The 20180-nt window shown below is 35.4% G+C and overlaps 1 protein-coding gene across 1 annotated transcript in view; it reads right to left on the reverse strand.

Annotated features, from left to right (window-relative positions):
* Positions 1-20180, reverse strand: part of Tmem117 (transmembrane protein 117) — a 484704-nt gene that overhangs the window by 195674 nt on the left and 268850 nt on the right. The window contains exon 4 of the mRNA XM_027934218.3: positions 15469-15568. Within this exon, the coding sequence (XP_027790019.2) occupies positions 15469-15568 (100 nt within the window). The remainder of the gene's footprint in view (positions 1-15468; positions 15569-20180) is intronic.

Raw genomic sequence — 20180 nt, forward strand, 5'->3', positions numbered from 1 at the left:
TTTGGCCACAGATTTTGTGTTTCCATCCACTCTCTGGTTTGAAACTAGGAACCTGGGTGGAGAAGAGCATTATCCCAAATTGCCTACATTTGTTTCTGTGCCTTCTCTGTCATTTCCACACCAACATTTTGTTTCTCACCAGGCATCTGGTGGCTTGGATCCTTTTTTAAAGTTACTTTTTAGTATCCTCAAGAATCATCTCAATTAAGCTCATTCTGTGGATATTTTCAACAAAATCCCAAAATAACTAATAATTTTGTTCAAATTTTTACTTTTAATGATATGTGTGGGAAGAATAGTAAATATACTTATGGTTTAGGGTTATCAGTACTAATTCATAGGCATGCAGAAATTATATGCCTCACAGTTTGACATCAAATCTTGTAATTATCTGGCTACACATTATACTCATGAATTTCAAGCATGAATGGGCAAAGCCTTCATTAGAAATTATGGACACACTGTTTAGGAAAAAAAAAACAACAACAACAACGCTAACATCAAAAGGAAGGCTGGCATTTGGTAAGCTTTCAAAAGCACAGCTCTGCAACTATTTCAGCCTGATTAACCATTCACACCTTTATATTTGTTTTAGAAAACTGAACCATCTGCAGTGTTTTGTGTTTTTTTTTTAAGGATCTTTAAAGAGTAAATAATGCCATTGGACACATTAGTTTCATATTTCCTTCAGCTAAACAGGATGAGAGGTAGAGTCCAAGAAGCTGATAAGGAACATTTTTCAAAGAAAAGGAAAAAAGTGAAGGGCAGGGATTTTAAGGCTGTAACCAATGTTGCATGTAAAGAGAAGGACTTAACATTTTGAAGCTCTACAAGTACCATCTCTCCTTTTGCCATGGCTACAATATTTAGGGATTACTGATTGCCACTCATGGCTGCCATTGATGGAATATTATTTGAGTGGCTATGCAATTCCTTCCAATTCCTTCCCCATTAAAGATTGGCCATTTGCCCACCCCCCACCACACACACACACACATCCCAATCAACCTAATTATCACAGAATTTCCCTGCAGATCCTTTCTTCCACTAGTACTGTCCATCTCACAGGCAGCACCCCAGACTCGTGGCTGCTGGCATCTTGCACCATGCAACCCTTGTTCCTCCTCACCACCTTTCTTCTTCACTTGCACATTAGCTCCAATCTGTCAGCCAGATGTACCACAGCAAGGATGCCAAAGAGCAGGGCAGGCACCAACAGCTATTGACAACATGGTCAATAATCACTTGCCTTTTGTGTTGAATTCCTATTGTGTAGAATCCATGTAATTGACTTTCATGGCTGGCTGTTTTATTTTATTTTTTTTAAGTTCCCAGATGCAATTTAATTTTTGCAATAATATTCCTAAACTTGATTATTTTCCATCCAAACTAAAACATCAGTATACCCAACATGTAAAGCCCAACAATATATGATTAATTTTTAGATGTCATGGCAACCAAAGATTAAATTTGAATTTGAATAAAAGAACTCAGCCTCCCTTAAAATTCTTCTCTTAGCTGGAAAGAATACTAATATAATTTTATGTGGAGCCTTGTCAAGTGCATTCAAGAAATGTCAAACTATATTTTTAGCCATGGAGTTTGCTTAATCCCATAAGACTCTATCTCGCCTTTATGTTGACAAATGAACAGACTGAAATATCAGGGATCTGAGCTTCTGTCAAGATCCACTCCGCATCAAAAGTTGTTGTTCTTGCGCAGCTGTTTTCTCAAAACTTCTGAATTAGAATCTACACTTACCTTACTTTTATGATTCCCCTGGGTTTGCTTTGAATTCCTTTGTTGTCACCCCTTAATTGACTAGAAACTTTACTTTTATAGACAAGTCAATGAAGTGTTGTGGAAACATTAAGCAACAGGAAAATTGGATGAGTGTCTTCTGATTAATTGTCATTGAATAGGAAAGTAGCATCTTCACTCACCTGCTTCCCAAGTTTGTTTCCTGAATAGCATATCTGACACCAGTTCCCTTCCCTTCATGTTTTTCTGCATATTATTAATTTTAGAGAATACAAAAGTAGTATCTTAATAAAATCTCCTACTTGAACTCTACTAAAATAAGCAGGGCTAAAAAGTGTATGCATTGAAAATATTTAAAAGAGTGTCTTAATTTTGCCTCAAATGTAGACTTATTTAGAACTCAAAACCCATCTGGAGGGAAAATGAAAAGATGAAACATTTTACAGCAGTTAAAATTTCAAGTTATCCACATTGTGCCAAGACTAGGTTGCAAAATTCTACATTTTTCACACCACTATTTTGTCACTATGATTTGGCCATTCTAGACTCTTCTCATCTTTTGAAAAGTATACCTGAGATAAAAGTATTCCTTAGAGAATGTAAACTCTTCATTGTGCATTTTCATCACTATACATAATTCATATCATTCATATCTTAATTCCTAAAGCAGAGAAAATTCTGGCAAATGACATAACACTAGCATCACGTATATTTATAATTTAGAGTGACCTATTTAAATCTGACCTCATTTGAAGGGGGGGGGAAAGCCTGCTTTGTGAAATAGTGATTATACAATCTTGGTATCAGTTTGTATTTGGCTGAGCTATGGAATGGCAGTACAGTGAAAATAAAAAGAGGTTAAAATTAGTAAAATGTCTTCATTCAGAAAATGCAAATTATGAACTATATTTTAAGATGTTCTCATTTATGAAACACTATAATTTTTTAAATTAAGTAACACTAACAGTATTAACAGTCATAATTCCACAAGCTTTATCTTTTATCTCACAGCAGTTCACAGCCATATTCTCTAAGTAATAATTACTAAAAGTAAGCCACCCCCTGGGCAAATGGCAACAATACTTCCTAACATTTAATGAGAGGTTAAAAAAAAAAATCAAATTAAAGCACATGGAGAACTGGAAGAGCAGGTCATTTGCAGGTGGGAAGGTAGATTGGAAGAATTTTATGTAGATGACACATTATTACAATAGGCAAAATTACAAAATGACTGTTCTCAGTATTATGAGCTGAAAGGGTGGAAATAGAAGTACTTGTTCTGATAACTACAGAGAGGAAAAAATCTTGAATAATTTGATCCAAAGCCTGGGCACAGTGACACTTGCCAGCTTTTCCTCAAATCTGATGTACTTTGAAGAAAATTTGCTATATCAAAAGGATCTTACAAAATTGTTTGGTAAGAAGCCCAAACCAAGTTCTCAAATTCTCACTGATGGCTAGATAACATTAACTGAACCCTCATATTGCTTTGTGGCCATGTGCCTTCAGGATGCTGCCCAAGGGGAAGCCATCACTCTTCTCATCCGTCTTTCCTTCAAGCCTGCTTCTCCCAGGCATGTTGCAGCACCAAAAATTCCTCCCCTGGGTTCCCCTTCAGCCTTCATACCTGATGGTTATGATTCCATAATGCCTGATGGTTTGACAAAAGCATGTCAAAATGTTCCTATGACCAACTTACTGGAAGTGGGAGTTCCCAGTCCTGTCTCTGGGAGAGGGACACAGGTGTCAGTACTATTTGAAGTTACCAGGTGTGCTACAAATGTGCAGACAGGTTGGAGAACCACTGACTTATGGAATTCGGGTAAAAATTGATCAGGGCAAACAACTAGACAATAAGCTTGTTTCACTGTACCTATACATAAATTGCCTAACAGCTTTATAAATACTGACATCTTAATAATATTTGTATTCATTTAAGATTTGCACAATGCATATTCATTAAGAACCCATCTGCACACCATTCCTGATGATAAACCAAAGCTAGCAAGTCAGTCAACAAATACAGCATGAGCTTGAGGTCTCTCTGCATCCATGCTGGTAACGGCCAACCTGACCGCAATAACAAGCATTTCATTAACACTTCAGTAAGTGTTATTATGAAAATGTTTTTCTGCCCACTTGAGCCTTAAATGTTTGGGTGGAATAAGTGCTGAGTGGCACAAGGATTCTGGTTGTTTTTATGAGATATGATTAGAGTTTAAGGGTTCTTGCCTTCCCTAAATTTTAGTGGTAATGTCAAAACAGGGAGGACTAACCCTTTAGAGAATGGATAAGTTTATGTGGTGTGGTAATGGCACCAGAGTGGCACCTGCCCCAAATCCACTCCCCACAATTTTTTAATACCTTTATTTTATTTATATGTTTTTTATGTGGTGCTGAGAATCGAACCCAGGGCCTTGCACATGCTAAGTGAGCACTCTACTATTGAGACACAATCCCAGTCCCCCCAAATTTTTCTATCAACATTCTTGTCATGTGTCCACTTCCAGGTTCACAAACCCTGTTTTAAACGCATAAAATAGGCATATCCTTTCCTTACCAGGCTGCAGCCACCACCGTGTGGAAGTTTAAGACGAACCTGATTGCCATGATAAATTCCTTTATAAGGAAGGATTAATGGGAGCCAAGAAGGATTTCCAAATGCTATAGCACCCAGAACTGGCAGAAAATAATATGCTCAATCTTTGTGCCATGAGGGGTACACCGTCTCTTAAATCTTGAGACTATATAAGAAGCACTTTTTCCTGGAGACATTTCTATGGGTACTTTACAAACAAGTGCATCCAGTGTCTCTGTGATTACTTCGGCCTGCCCCCTGAAAGCATGCCTGTCCCCAGCACCAGAGCTGTCCCAAGATTGGCAGATCTTGCTCAAAGATCTGGAGAGTGAGTGAACTGCAAGCCTCACAAGACAGGGAGCAGAGAAACCTGCAGAGTGCTGTGCCCTCTGGTGCTAACAAGAAAGCAGGCACTAGGGCTCGGTCAATAAGGGAATTCTAGTTCAGAGGAGGATTTACTCATGGATGAGGTTAGCCTCCTCATTAATGTTGGAGGGGACTCTTTTCTGTTGAACAAACTTGCAGCCAGAAAAATAAATTACAAATTGGCACAAAACAGGAGTCTCTATCTAGTAACCCATGGGTAAAGTTTGTACTGAAGTTATATTCTACTTAGCATTAGTGGTATTTTTGCGTTAAATTGAAGACAGTGTCTCTTTGCAGGGAATATGCTCTCTGGTTCAATACAGCATCCCCCACCATCCATACACACTGCTTTATCTCACACCAGATGTTTCACAATTTTACTAGATCAGCCTGGCCTTAGGGACATTTGAATTTGCAACTCTGGCATTTATTATTTATGCAAGTTTAACACAGAAAGACACTGTCACTCATTAAAATCTCACCACAAATTGATGACTTAAGATATCTGAAAGAAAGTTGGTAAGGTACAAATAGATCAAAAGGAGTTGCAGGACAACTCCTGCACAGCATGAGCATTCCCAAACCTGCAAGTCTCATGAGGGAATGTCTGTGACATGTTTACCAAATGTAATAGAGCATAAAGTTTACTCTCTCACTCATTTATTACGGTTCCATAGGTGCTTAGTATATACTTGGTAAGTGAATATAATAAATACATAGTGAGACCCTCAGTGGGGTTTGGAATACTAAAGGCTTAATTTAATAAAATATTTTAAGTTATGCAGAGAGACAACTTATGAGTTTTGTCATGTAAAAAGATTTTGGAGGAAAATGTTAGTTTGAATAAAATAAAATAAATTTGGATTATCCTTCAGTTAGTTAAAGAAGCTTTGAGCTTCACAAGTCCCTTGATACCACAGAAAGTGTTTTCTCCAAAATCTTTATGGTCTATATAGACAGTCAGTTGGAGATGTTGACAATTTTTGGAAAGACAGCAATGGCACTATAATACAGGCTTATAGAACTAAGAAAGAATGCAAAACAGATGCCAGGAATATTTATTCTATGGCGTGTGTCTGTATTATCAAAATAAAGAACTTTTAGACATTTAGACCTGGTTGGGCAAAAAAAAAAAATGGTTCATTTTACTAATTTTTTATTTTGTCAAAATAAAATGCATTTTTTAAAAACTCTGCACTTTGATTTGAAGAAATGCAAAACAAATCAACAAACAAAATGAAACTAAACCCTTCTATTAATTCTACCATCTCTAGTTGAAATAGAAAATTCCAACTAGAAATTAGTCTAATTATAATAGAAGTCAAAGAAAAAAAGAACACAGATCTTGAAAATTCTTAGCTTTCTTTTTCTTACCAGTGGCTACAGATTCATAGTATCTTTTATGATGTATTTTAAAATCTTTAAAAGATACTGTTCTTTTCAATGAAAATGGATAGCTTCTCTCCAGGTTTCCTGTTTCATCTGAGCATTTGACTCATTTAGGCACTGCTTCTCGCATATCCTCTGGTTAATAGTCAAAGCAAGAACAACTTGTAATTTCTAAATTAGCACATGTGGTGTCCTAACTTTCTTTTTGTGAGCCCTTGTCTATAGGATTAAAGAAATTGTTGATGTGGACTTTATCTTTCATTTTAATTGATATCTTTGGGAATGGCAAAGGTATTTATTTGATCTTAAACTTGACTAGTCAGTAATTAGAATTGCTTGCTTAACTGACTGCTCTGCTTGTACAATATAATATTCAAAAAGCAACTCAGGATGTTTCATTTAGCATCTTGGTAGATTGGTGAGCTAGTGGACTCAGGTTTATCACAGGTTAAGATCTAGGACAAACCTTACATATATCAGCAGCCAGGGTAAAAGAAATCTCTTCATTTCCTAATCAGCCTTCAGATACATAGGACAGAGGAATATATATGTCAAACAGGGCTTTAAGAAACCTCTCAGGATTGAGGCTGTCACTCAGTGGTTAGAGCACTTGCCTAACATGTGTGAGCCTCTGGATTCAATCCCCAGCACCATAAAAGAAAAAGAAAGAAAAGAAATGCTTAACCATTTCTTATCAAAAAAAGTCTCCGATCATTCAAACTCTTCAATCACTTGAAACATGATGTAATAGCTTTTGTAAAGCAATAATGACAAAACATAAGTACAAGGTACTTCATTGCTATAAATTTCCTTTTGATGTTCATAGAACATTTAACTACAAATGCAACATACTCTATGAATATAAAATCTTTAGTACTTTCAAAATCCTTGGGGCAAACAACTGCTAAAGGATAGCAATTTCACATAAACAAGACACTTAGCACTTAAATAACCAGGAACTGCAGTATCTATCTTAAACAATGATAGTATAACTTATTCCTTCACTTTCTTTCAGTTCTAGAAATAGCATATTTGTCAAAAGAGAATCAGAATAAATAGCTGACTTTGATAAATCGAAAAGTAATAGTTTGGCTGTACATAATGGAAGTATCACTTGCTAACTGAAAAGATATGCATTCTCCTCCCTCCATAGTATTATAAACTTCAGCAAATTTAATTGACATGCTGGCAGAAAAAAATTTCAAACAAATATCTGTGTATATTCCATGCCATATTAAGATTTTCCATTAAATATTCCCAAGATAATTATTTAGCTTGGGAGGATAGCATAGCAGTTGAAAACTTGGAACCAGATGGTCTGGGTTTAAATTCAATTTCTGCACTGACCACTGGAGTGACCTTGGGCAAGAGCAAGGCATTTAACCCCCCTTAGCCTCAATGCCTCCAACTGTTTTAGGGTTATTTTAAGTGAGAAATGAGTGTATATAGAACATAAAGTCAATGATATAATGAAATGAGTATCAGATATTAATGTTAGCTAAGATTAGACCTTGAAAAAAGAAGCTACATACCTTTTTTGTAGTACTTTTAGAAGTAACTCTATTACTTTCTTCATTGTATATTATTTTTGTTTTTGTTTTTTATCTTTTTTTAGTACTTCCCATGGGCCTAGGTCTATTCTAAATATCACGTGCATCTGTATACAGTGTGTATATATAATACATGTAAGCATTATTTTGCAGATATAATTATATTAATATAAATACTGCATATGTTTATATATAAGCAGTACTGTAAATAAAATACACTTGAAATAGCGTTTGGCTTACAGGAGGTGCTAAATAATAGGTAAACGAAATGATGAGGGGAGCAATTCAACTACTTATAAAAGAACTACAAAAGAAGCACATAGCTTCTTTTTAAAAATTCTAATATTAACAACCTGCCTCATTTTATCATAGCATTGACTCTCAGGGGAAAAAAATCAAATATCAATGTCTTCTGGCATTTATTTAAACTTCTTCAGATAAATGATGGATACATGGTACTTTAATAGGTATAGAACATTATATTATGTTAGGAAAATCATAAACAACATGTGGGACAAAGGGTACACCTGCCCTGGAGGAAGTCTAAACCAAATAATAGAGATAAAGGATAATGGAATTGAAAGAGACTTAAACTGAGCTGGGAATGGAAAAGAAAAAGTGAATATCTCTTGCCTCTAGTGGGAATGCCTTTCCATAAGGCATGTCCTCAGTGTCTTTTGTATTCTAATATAGTCCAATTCAATACCTTTTCCTAAGTGTCTTTCATACTCTTAGTGCAACATATTCCATAAATTTTTAATAAATGAATATAAATTATATACACTACACCTACTACATACTATGGAATGTTTTGGTATTTTTGAGATACATTGAAGTTATAAAACACATAGCAAAAGCCAGAATTTTTGCTTCTATTCTTGAATCATCTCTACACTATTTAATACACTTTTTTACTCAGAATTCCTTTTTTTTTTTAACTTTACATCATACTCTATTTATGCTTTTGTAAAATTCAGGAGTCCTAAAAATTAAAAGACTCTTGATCATCATTTGTGATGCTATCTGAACATAGGAGGTCAGACCCTCCTGTCTTATTAATTTTTTAGTGGGAACTTATTATTTCGAAGGAACATGAAACACAAAGCTAAAATATTTATAGAGACATTAAAATATTTATACATGCAAAAGCAAAATGACCACATTTAGTGCCCTCTATATTTCCTAATGAATAAAAAGGAAATGTAAAAAATAATTCCTCTCTTACATGCTTTGCTTCAGTCAAATGATCAAACAAACTGGCAATGCTGTTCTGGAAATTGTAGGTGCCATTGAGTTTACTGTCCTTGGGTTTCCTCTGCACACTAGTTCATATTGATGCCCTTTCCATACCCTTTTCACTTGCTCATGCACTACATTCCCCAGAGCACAGTATTCGCCTGGTTGACCAGGTCAAGGGCAGATTCTACCTAGCCCCGTGACCATGTCTTTGCTTTCCTATTTTACTTCATCTCCTTCCAGGTTTCCCTTAAGAGCAGTTCCTCTGCAAGCCATTTGCCACCAAATCCATGATATATGTTTTTCTCCAGGGAGTCTCACATAAAAAAAAATCTTAATAGAAAGATAATAAATTACTTAATTAAATGCTTAATCTAGTTTCATTTTCACTGTATAATGAAAGGTAACACACAAATTTTCCAAACATGGGGTTAACTAATTAGGAAGATGGCTGAAGTCATGACGTAGCTTCAATGAATAGGCAGGAAGAAAAAGCAAATGAGGAAAAACTCAGAGTAATGTTTTGCTCTCAGGTCCAGTTCCAGTCATTAAATACCTGGTTTGTACCCTTCCATTTGTCATATCCACTTGTTCATTGAGTTTGCTCACTCTGCCCTTATAATCCATGTTTCACAGTTTAAATTATTTTCATCATAAAGTTCGGAAAAGCTATCATTGCCACTTTATTTCCAGCAATAAATCAAATTCAATTATGCTTTTTATTCTGTCATTTTGAGATCAGTGGAAGACAAATAATTAGAAAACTGGCATTGATCATAATATGAATTGTCAAGCTCCATTCCAGACAGAATAACAAGCCAGATTTGATGTTGGTTATATTCCAAGTTGTTGTTCATTGATAAACTTAGCATTTGCAAAAGAGTCTGAAATACAGTGACATGTATATATTAGAAAAAATTTTAATTCAATAAACTATTTTTTTAATTTTGTGAGATAAAAATAACACAGATATTTTGTTCCTGCCTCCCTCCCTTCCTTTCCTCCTTCAAAACTGTGTGATAAGCATGGAACAACAGAACATTTAGCACATTTTAACATTGTATGTATATATAATCATAAATTATTTTATTTTTAAAAATATTTAAGTTGGAAGGAATACTTTTTCTTTCAAACACCACAGAAATTTTCCCTTCCTTGATTTTGTTCTAGATTGAAAATAAGTATTAACCAAGAAGGAGAATGAATAATTCTCAAATACACACCATACTTTAATTATCTCTGACTCTCCACTGAAACTTTATCATCCAGTCTTAAGTAATATTCTCTGATTTCAGGGACATATCTCAACCCAGCTTCCTTCTTCCCTAGAGCTGGGATTAGGACTATGCAATGACAGCAACAATGACTATTCAAGGAAAGTATAGCAGGATCTGCAAAGGTCCACCTGTGTTTTATACTCCTACCCTTTACCTGAAAGGATTGCATCACCATTCTGGAACAATCATATTGATAATCTATTACATTCACCCAAGGCTATCACAGGTATGTGTCTTCATGGTTATGGAGACAAGTTTATCACAAACATACTTATCATGCCTGGTTCCACATTGGGTGCTAGGAGTACAGTTATGAATATGATTGGCATCACAACTCCCTTCAAGAAGCTTCTAGCTAAGGAAAGTTGGAGTTTTCAGGTTGGCCTCTTATAAAACAGCCTTTTTGAGAAAACAATAGCCCAAGATAAATATTAATTATAAAATCTCTCTGAAGAAATAGAAAATGTGTGACAAATAAAAAGGCAAAATATGTCACTTAAACATTTAGATAAATAATATAGTATTTATACATAAAATAGGTACAGTTAAAATATTTCTAAAAATTGCTTTCTTCTAAAAATACTATACTTGCTGGAGTCTCAAAAGAAATTATTAAGAATCTTTGGGGGGCTGGGACTGTAGTAGAGTGCTTGCCTAGCATGCATGAGGCACTGCCTTTGTCCTCAGCACCACATAAAAATAAGCAAATCAATTAAAGGCACTCTTTATTTACATCTACAATTACCAAAACAAATTTTAAAAAAAGAATATTTAGAATTTTTCTTGTTGTAACACAACTACAAGGGCTATGTCTTATTAATCCAAAGGCATTTCCACATGAAGGTTTTGAATAAACTTGTCTGGTTCTAATGAAACTCCAAGTTTCAAGAAAAAAAACTGTTAAAATCATACACAATTTTATGAAAAAATTATAACTATATTCTCCTGAAATAAAGGTAAAACTGGTAAATAACTAAATGGGTTTTGGCGTCTATGACATTACTTTATGGTAGAATCTTTGCTGATTGCTGCACACGTATGTTAAAACCCACGTTTAATCCTGAGAATGACATATCCTGTCACTGCTGGGAGTTGACATACATGGCACATGGATTTCAAGATGAAGGATACTTCATGACTTCAGTGTTTACCATCCAAGTTGTCTTCTTAGATCATGTTCCTACTTCTTTGTATCCCCCTTACTTCACAAGAACCCCGAACCCCATCACTGATATGAGTCATACTAGTTGCCAATTTAAGAGAGAAGCAACTAGAACAGGATTTATCAGGGGCCGGGGAAAGGAGACAGCATGGTAAAAATAAAAAGGAAGTGCCTTTTCCCTCTGGTATTAAATTTGAAGGAGAAGCAAGTGCTACCATGATGTCCACGGAGTCTCCTGCCACCTTAAACCTCAGCAGAGGATGAGACAGGATGGCCAAGCTGGAGACATGTGCTGTGGGACCTGCCATGTTTCCTTGGACTCCTCCCTGAATGGCCCAGGGCATGGGCACACACACAGATATGGATGTGGTAATGAAGGAGATAGCCAGTGTCGTTTTATGATCATCTTCACATACAGAGCTCCTTCTGCTCCTGCCAACATCAGAGGGTCAGTTTAGTGCTGGATCACAATGCTCCTCACTTTATGTATTCTTTGACCTTAATTGTATTAAAATCGATTTAACACAAAAATCAGTAACCCTAACCTGGCATGACATACTTCTGTCCTCTACATGGGGCTACTGAGAGCCATTCAGGATTGCTCAGGAAATTGTATCTACTAGAGCTTGACACTTCGTATGAGAAGGCCAAAGATACTTCACAGATTGGTTGATATAAGCCTCATCTTTGGATCACATTATTCAGTCCCAATATTTCTTTTAAACCATGGGAAAGCTTTGTATTATTTCCAAAAAAGTAAAATCCTCCTTTCAAAAAAAGGTGTTAATGTAAATAGTCACTTGCTTTTCCATGACAGGCACCTTCATCATTAATATTCATTTCATGATGAGAATTCTACACACAGATGAAGGTCAAAGTCACCTGAGACTCCTCTCATGAGGAAAATATTATTTTTAAAATGTTATCAATGCACACATATGTAGACGTATAAATATTTATATGAAAACTTACTGCCCACTCAGTGAATAGAAGCGGGAATAGCAATGATGTGCTCTGGGAATCCTCCCTGTGTGACTGTACTTTCAAAGCAGAAGAGCTCGGTATTTCCTTTGCTATTTCTTTCCCTGTGTCTAATGGGGAAAGGTCAATGTTTCATATAACATAAGCAGAAAGCGACTCTGGATTCTGTTCCAGTTTACAGAAAGGAAAAGATGAGAGGCCTCAGAAGGCTAGGTGGCCTAAGATCACACTTGGAGGTTAAACCTAGAACACAATTTTCTTGACCCTCAATTCAGTCCTAGTTTTGTGGTAAAGCAATAATCTTTGGTGTGGGGAAAAAGGTATCAGGTTTGCTAGCAGAAATAGAAAGCATTACAATAGTGAATTTAGGATGGACTATGAAGTGTGGCCAGACCTTGGAGTGAGACCAAGACAACAGGCTGAACTGTCGGGTTCTTTGTATTCCTAACCACAAGAGATAACAGACAAGCACATGGCAGAAAATTCAACCAGAAAGAATTAAAGGTCTTTGATCAAAGCTGCATCCTGTATTTTCCTCTAAAGTCTGTCCTAGCAATTAAATCCTACCTTTTCATTAAAAAGAAAAAAAATCCTAAAAAAAAAACATGTAACCTGGAAATAGTGGCAGATCTGTATATAGGATAAGAAACACTGTCTTGGAGGAAAGTTTGAGGACAAATTAGATCAAATTGGATCACAAACCAATAATGATGTCAAAATGGGAAAAAAAATGGTTTATGTGTCAACCTTGTCATGAGCCTATAAACTCGAGTGATTTCCTAAATCCCGATAGTCTGCCACTTCTCCCTGAACTTTTATCAGAGTAGCATTTGAATAAAGTCAGGAAGCAATGTTCCACGTCATCTCAGTTCACCTCAGCATTAGTAAGTGGAGGAAAACTCCAGACACTCTGGACATCGGCCTGTGGGGTGGGATTGTAAGGTTCCTGGGGCTCCGAATAAGGGTCAGGAAGCTTAGACAGCATCAGGCCTAGATCAGTGACCAGCTCTTATATGTTAGTTAGCTTTTCATCACTGTGACCAAATGTCTGGCAAGAACAACTTAGAGGTGTCAGAGATTCAGTCCACACTCAACTAACCTCATAGCTCTGGGCCCAAGGTGAGTCAGAGCATTATGGTGGAGGGGCATGGCAGAGAAAGGCTTCTCACTCATAGTAGCCAGGAAACAGGGAATGAGAGAGCCTGAGGAGCCAACACCTGCCTACAATTACCACCCAGTAATCTGCTGAAATTATTAATCCATCAATTGCATTAATCCATTCATTAGGTTACAGTTCTCATAATCTAATTGTTTCACATCTTGCATTCACACAGAGTTTTAGGGGACGCCTCATATCCAAACCATACTACCTTGCCATCACTGCAAAGAACCGGGACCAGCCAAAAATGTGAACAACAGCAATAAAACACTTTATATCTACCTTACATCTCAGCATTTTAAGTCCTGTCACAAGGACATACATTTATTCTTTATATAAAACATGTAATACAGGTAAGAACTATTAAACCCATTTGAGGAATGTGCAAAATGGACCTCTGAAGATTACATAGCATTTATGGATGATCAAACCATAGGTAGCAAAACCAGAGAATTCTAATTTTTGAACTCTTGATCTAGTTTTTGGGGTTTTTTGTTGTTGTTGTTGTTGTTGTTGTTGTTTTACATTTTAAGCAAAGTCACCATACAGTCAAAAGTACAATCATAATTAATGCAGAAAATTTTCAAAAGACATTACTCCAAATTTCAAGGATATTATAATTTCCAGAGTTTATGTAACTTCTTCTAAACAACTTTTCCCAACAGAAATGGAAATTTTCTTATGAGGCAGCCTGGTCTCAATGTCCAGCCTCTTCCAGTTGCAATTTCTAGTGATTAAAAATAAATCATTTATGTTCTATTAGCATTCAATCAGCAGGGTAAGGGAAGGCTCAAAAACAGACCATAAAAACTTCTGTGGTTATAGCCATTTGTCAATTAACCATGGGACGATGTTTTGAGAAACGTGTCTTTAGTTGATTTTGTTGTTATTTGAACACCATAGAGTACACTTCACAAACCTAGATGGTAGGGCCAATTATAAACCTAGGCTATGTGGTATGTACCATCACATATGCAGCCATAGTTAGTCAAAACATCATCATGCAGCCCATTATTGCACCTGACACTTCTCTTGGATAATCACTGGGCACAGGTAAGCTAGACTCTGTTCCCTGAGTAACATCTGTTCTAGGTGAGAAGCAAAGCTATCAAGAGAAATGGCAAGGCCTCTGTTGTGAAGATCTATCTATATAACTCTGGGATGCATCTGTAGGGTTATGTCCACACCAAATCTTATTGGGGTCAGATATATCTTTCTTTTAGTAGTTCTCATTTTCAAGTGAATGGACTGACAAAGATAAACAACTGCATTTATGAAAGGTGTTGATACAGTGTTGTGTCTGTATGGGGTTATGCTTTTGGCACTCTGTGATTCTCTCATAAATTTATAGAACTTGGAGCCTTTTAGCAGTATACTATCTTCAAGTTTGATTAATACAATGGTTAAGAACAGAATTTACTGTGTTAACAACTGAACTTAGCATGAAATATGGATTGGCCTATTTGTTGTAGCCTTAAAATAATAAAGAGTAAAAATGCACACAAAAAATATTGAAACAAAATTCTCAGAACTCTTAGTTACCAATAAGTTAGTAGGTTCAATGAGGAAAATAAATATAGAGATCTATTTTTTAAGTTCTTAAAAAATATTTCATATGGTCTTGAGACAAGCCAGACCGTAATTCTTACCTGAAAATTATACATGCAAAAAAAAAAAAAAAAGATCTTCACAATACAATTTAGAATTTTGCAAGGAAAAATTTTCCTTTAATTTTAGGAACACCTATATGTTTGTATGTTCAAATATAGTGTGTGTGTGTGTGTGTGTGTGTGTGTCCCTGTGGAAAACCATCATTAATATTCAAATCGCACGAATTTTTTTTCTAGGTCCACAGATATTTCATATAATCTCTGGACTTATCTATACTCATAAGTTTGTTCTACTCAAAAAAGAAATAATTGTTCAAACCATCAAAAGCAGTGTCTTTCCAATGTTAGGAACACATCTTCTGTCTTAGTTAGAAATGGGAGAAGTTAAAATTGTCTTACCATCCAAGCTGTGACAAAGTCCCCCATCCAGGTCCCTACTGCAGCTAATTTCATGAAACTTTCATTGCGGATGCCCATATAGTCTGTAATGATATATGCTCTGTGGAAACAAACACACAAGACATTGCCCGGACTCAGAGAGCCATCTAGTCAAAGCGTTTTAGTTCAACAACACACAAAGAGACGTTCCCTTGGGTCTCAACAAGCTACCTTGCTTTGGTCTCACCACGTATGCTTATATATTTGAAAGGCTGGGAAGAGCTCTGAAGGTGTCTGGGTCAGCTTCAATTAGATTTGAAGGCTGATTGTGGCTCTAGCAATTATCATGTGCATTTCATATTTGAACTGCAAGACTAGCAACAGCTTTTGAAAAATCAAACAGAAATACTCAGCAAAGGCATCATTTCAGGCTCACTCAAGACTGAGCAGAGCAGAAATGATTCCTGAATTAGACAGCTTGAAAGGGGAGAGGAGAGCTAAGTTAGCTGCAGTTATGTCAACTCAAAAACTACTAAAAAGGTGCTAAGTTAGGCTTTTATATTTATTAGAATATTGAATTTTATCACTTTATTTTTTTATATCTAATTCATGTTTGCTTGAGATAACACCAATTCATATTCTTCACTACTCAGAGACAGATTTAAGGAAACAATAGATCATTAAATACCATCATTAATAAGACCACAGTGTCATTTATTAAGCATTTTCTTTTTCAATTTTCTCATATACTAATTTTTACTAATTAAGTGTTATTTTCCCACTTTGTGATTTCTTAGAGAAAATTGGGACTCCAGAGTTCACTTAATTGGCCCAATCAATAATACATAACTAATGAATAGTTGCTAGGATCAATTTTGCCTTCCTTCCTTTTTTTTTTTTTAACTCAGTTACTGAGTTTGTTTTTTTCCTTTCTCAACTCAGATTGATTTTTACTTTAAATTGTGTTCCTTTTATTATAAATGATAGTTATATAATATTCAGTATTAAATTTGATTATTCTTAGATTAATTTTATAATAGATAATGATATGCTCCTTTTTTCCTATTGAAATTGTGAAAATGCAAGTTTTTCAAGTTAATAAGAGGTAAATTATTTCTAATTCAGTTGTGTCCCTTCCAACACAGAGTTATTTCAGGTTCTTTTGTTACCTATATAACAAATATTCTGGATAATGTTCAGAATAATATCAAGATTTGGGAAAAATTTCCATACAAGGAAACAATGTTAAATTTTATTTAAACGCATATAATTTAAATTACTACCAAAATAACAACCAGAATGTTTCACTTAATAACAAAGGTAAACTTATAAAATCTTAAAGCAATTCTTTTTCCACAAGTTTCATTCACCTACCTTGGAAGGTCTATATAAATGTGTTATGGTCACAACCCCAAATTTGGGGTCTCCAATTCCATGGATCTCCACAGTAGCAAAAAAAAAATGTATAACTACCATAAATTGCATGCTTACACTGTGCCCTTTAAAAATAGTGACTCCATCAATTTTGATGTAAGTTACAGTAAAAGGTACTTATATCAAAGTACCTTTACCTATTACAATTTCACATAAATGAAACTGAAGTTTAGATAATCTTTGCAACTTGCTCATGGTAAGCATGTAGTATCTGGACAGGATTGGAATTTAAACTTGATTGACTCTCAAATATAGGCACTTAACCAGTATTACAAGTATTAGTGAAGATGTAAAAACACACAGAATATATATTCCCCTCAAACCCTTGCACTGGATATTTCAGTGGACAGCAACAATCAAGACAAAATTCCCTTGAAAATAAGTTATGAGAGGAAATAACAGTAGCCTGCAGAAGCTTCAGCTCTTCAGAGTTACCATCAAGTCTTGGACTCATTTTAGGTTCCAAGTTAAGTAGCTGCTTCTGCTTGGAACCCCCTAGTTAACTAGGACATCTTGGTGTTAGTCCATTCAGTACCATGATCACAAAATAACTCTGAGGAGTGACTTCAATGTACTATAGAATATTGGCACTGGTAACTGTCCAGCTCTTTCAGTTTCACCTATTTTGAAGAACTTGCTCAATATCACTTTCCTATCTGTCTGCTTTGTCAATGAATCCTAGAACCATGAGGATCAAATGAAAATGTTATTGTACATTCCATGTGGTTGTATCAATATGTATAAGGGAAAGCATCATTCTTTTATTTCAATATCTAAAAATATGGATGGGCTGGATATGTTTGCAAAAGATCGATGATCTAGCCAAGGACAACAACAAAAAATCTAAATAAAATACAAAAATTACCCACCCAAAATTCTAAAAGGCACCCAAGATTTGATAAAGCAATGAGGACTAGAAATAACATGACACTAGATTGAAGAGAATTATGGAAAAAGTTAGAATCATGGGAAGGCTAGCTATAGTTTTGATAGACACACTTGCTAATTCTACATGCTTGGCAAGAGGTTAACAATCTGAATTTCACCTGGGCAGAGGATAGTCTCATGATCTGAATAAACAATATTGGTAACTTAAGAAAACAATATTATAGAAAGAAAGGAGGACCCAGAGGAGAAGATGACCTACAGTTGGTTTGCCTTTCAAGACATTTGCCATATTCTGAATTTGGGGGAGGAGGCTATCAGACTAAGTATAAGTCTCAAAAAAGCACTATGGAAACTGGGAACAGTGGTGCTCACCTGTAATCTCAGCAATTGGAAGGCTGAGGCAGGAGAATCCCAAGTTCGAAGCCAGCCTTGACAACTTGGTGAGACTCAGTCTCCAAATAACAAAACAAAACAAAAAGGGGCTGGGGATATAGCTCAGTGGTAGAGAACACCTGGGTTCAATTCCCAGTTCAACAAAATAAAAAATAAAAATAAAGGATGTGGAGGTTCAGCAACTTCACTGTGCTGAGGAGACTATTATACCTCAGAACTTTCCAAGAGTGTGATCCAAGAGAATAAGGGTTGTGGAGGGCTAGAACAAAGCACAGAGGGACATACCCTTGATAAAAGCACAAATCAGTCCTTTCCCAGTCCATTCTATGACAGATTATAGTGTCAGCTTCTGCTCTTTTCCCCTAACAGAGGAACGAGTGAGCTTTTTCTAGAAAAATAAAATATACTCTAGATCTGATATAAATTTTTATACAGGACATCTGTCAGCCATTCAAAAATTACTATGAGGTCAAGAAATAGGACCATATCACAAGAGGAAAAAAATCTAAAGCAAGATAATAAGTTTCAGGAAGACAGGCTATTTTGTTCATGGATGAATCCCCAGTGCCTAGAGCACTGCTTGCATATACTAAGTGATCAGCAAACATTTGTTAAACTTCTAAATTAATGAAGTGACCAAATTATTCAGATTTATTTCCATATGACATGGGTAGACCTATGTACATTAAACCCTAGGAATATAAATAAAATGGGATTGAATCACAAAGAACCTTTCCCATATAAAAAGGCCTTAAAAAGTTTTAAATTGTTTGATGGGTTGTTCACTTTACTTCCCCAAAGACGTTTGTAGCTCTTTGCTATCCTATGATCACCTAGAAAGTCAGATCAACACAAAATAAATTATTCTTTCCTCTGGCTGTGAGCACATGATAAGTTCTAGTTGCTATAACAATGCAGATGAGATAGCATGGATAATTTATGAAATAACTAATGTACTGAAAAGTGAACAGTGATATATGAAGACTAGTAGTTATTCTTTGCTGCTTCAGATAAATATGAGGATGAGTTATTAATATGCAAACTTGTCATAAAATTTTTCAACTACTATTTCATTGATTTTCATTGTCTATTAACATTTAACAATAATTCCCAGTTGGATTGTAAAGGACAGTGTATGTATATTTTTTAATCAGCCAGTTTGAATATCACATGAACTTTAAGAAAGTGAAGTTGTAGAGCTGCACATACACATGGGTTTGGAGAAGTGATTCAGGATTAAATATTTACTAGGAGGCACTGTTAAAACTTCAGTTTTGTTCATCACTTCAGTTGAATATTTCAACTATTCATATGTCTTTTGGTTGTTTTTATTTGTACTTTAACTATTATTTCTACTATGCATAGATTTAGAAAATAATGCAGATCTACCAGCCTTTCAGGTAAATATCAATCATTAATACAGTCTTTAAAGATGCTACATAAATTTTTTCATAGGCTAAAACTTCAGTTTTTATTCTTCCTTAAGACTTCAAACTTAACTGTCAAGTCCATAACAAATGTGTGGAAACTGCAATATATAGGATCTGGAAAAGGTTAATAATCATTGGAACAACTCAACAACATGAGCAAGTAACTTTCACCCCTATTGAGACCTATGTGCTAAATGACTAAACTAAACAGACTCTAACATGAACTAAATAATAAAACTATAATATTATGAATTGGTCTTATGGGTGAGAGTCTTGATCATTAACAATAAAAGTTTCATTTCACTTCAGTCTATTACTTATACCTAAGTGGTTGCAGTCAATGCCAGGTGATTTAGGGGTTGAATCTCTGAAAGTTTAACAGGAGGCAGTAAACATAGATCACCAAACCAAAATTGATTCATGCTTCACTGAAGATCCATCTGTGGCCAGCTGGATTCATAATGTCACAGCTGTCTCTCCCAGTCATGTTTGGGCAGCATAAACAAGATTGGGGGCTTCATATACAAGTAAATCATGGGTAAGGAGTTGACGTACGTGAGAAAAGTCCTGCATTGAACACAATGAAAC

This window comes from Marmota flaviventris, chromosome 3 (assembly GCF_047511675.1).
Source record: "Marmota flaviventris isolate mMarFla1 chromosome 3, mMarFla1.hap1, whole genome shotgun sequence".
NCBI classification, from domain to species: Eukaryota; Metazoa; Chordata; class Mammalia; order Rodentia; family Sciuridae; genus Marmota; species Marmota flaviventris.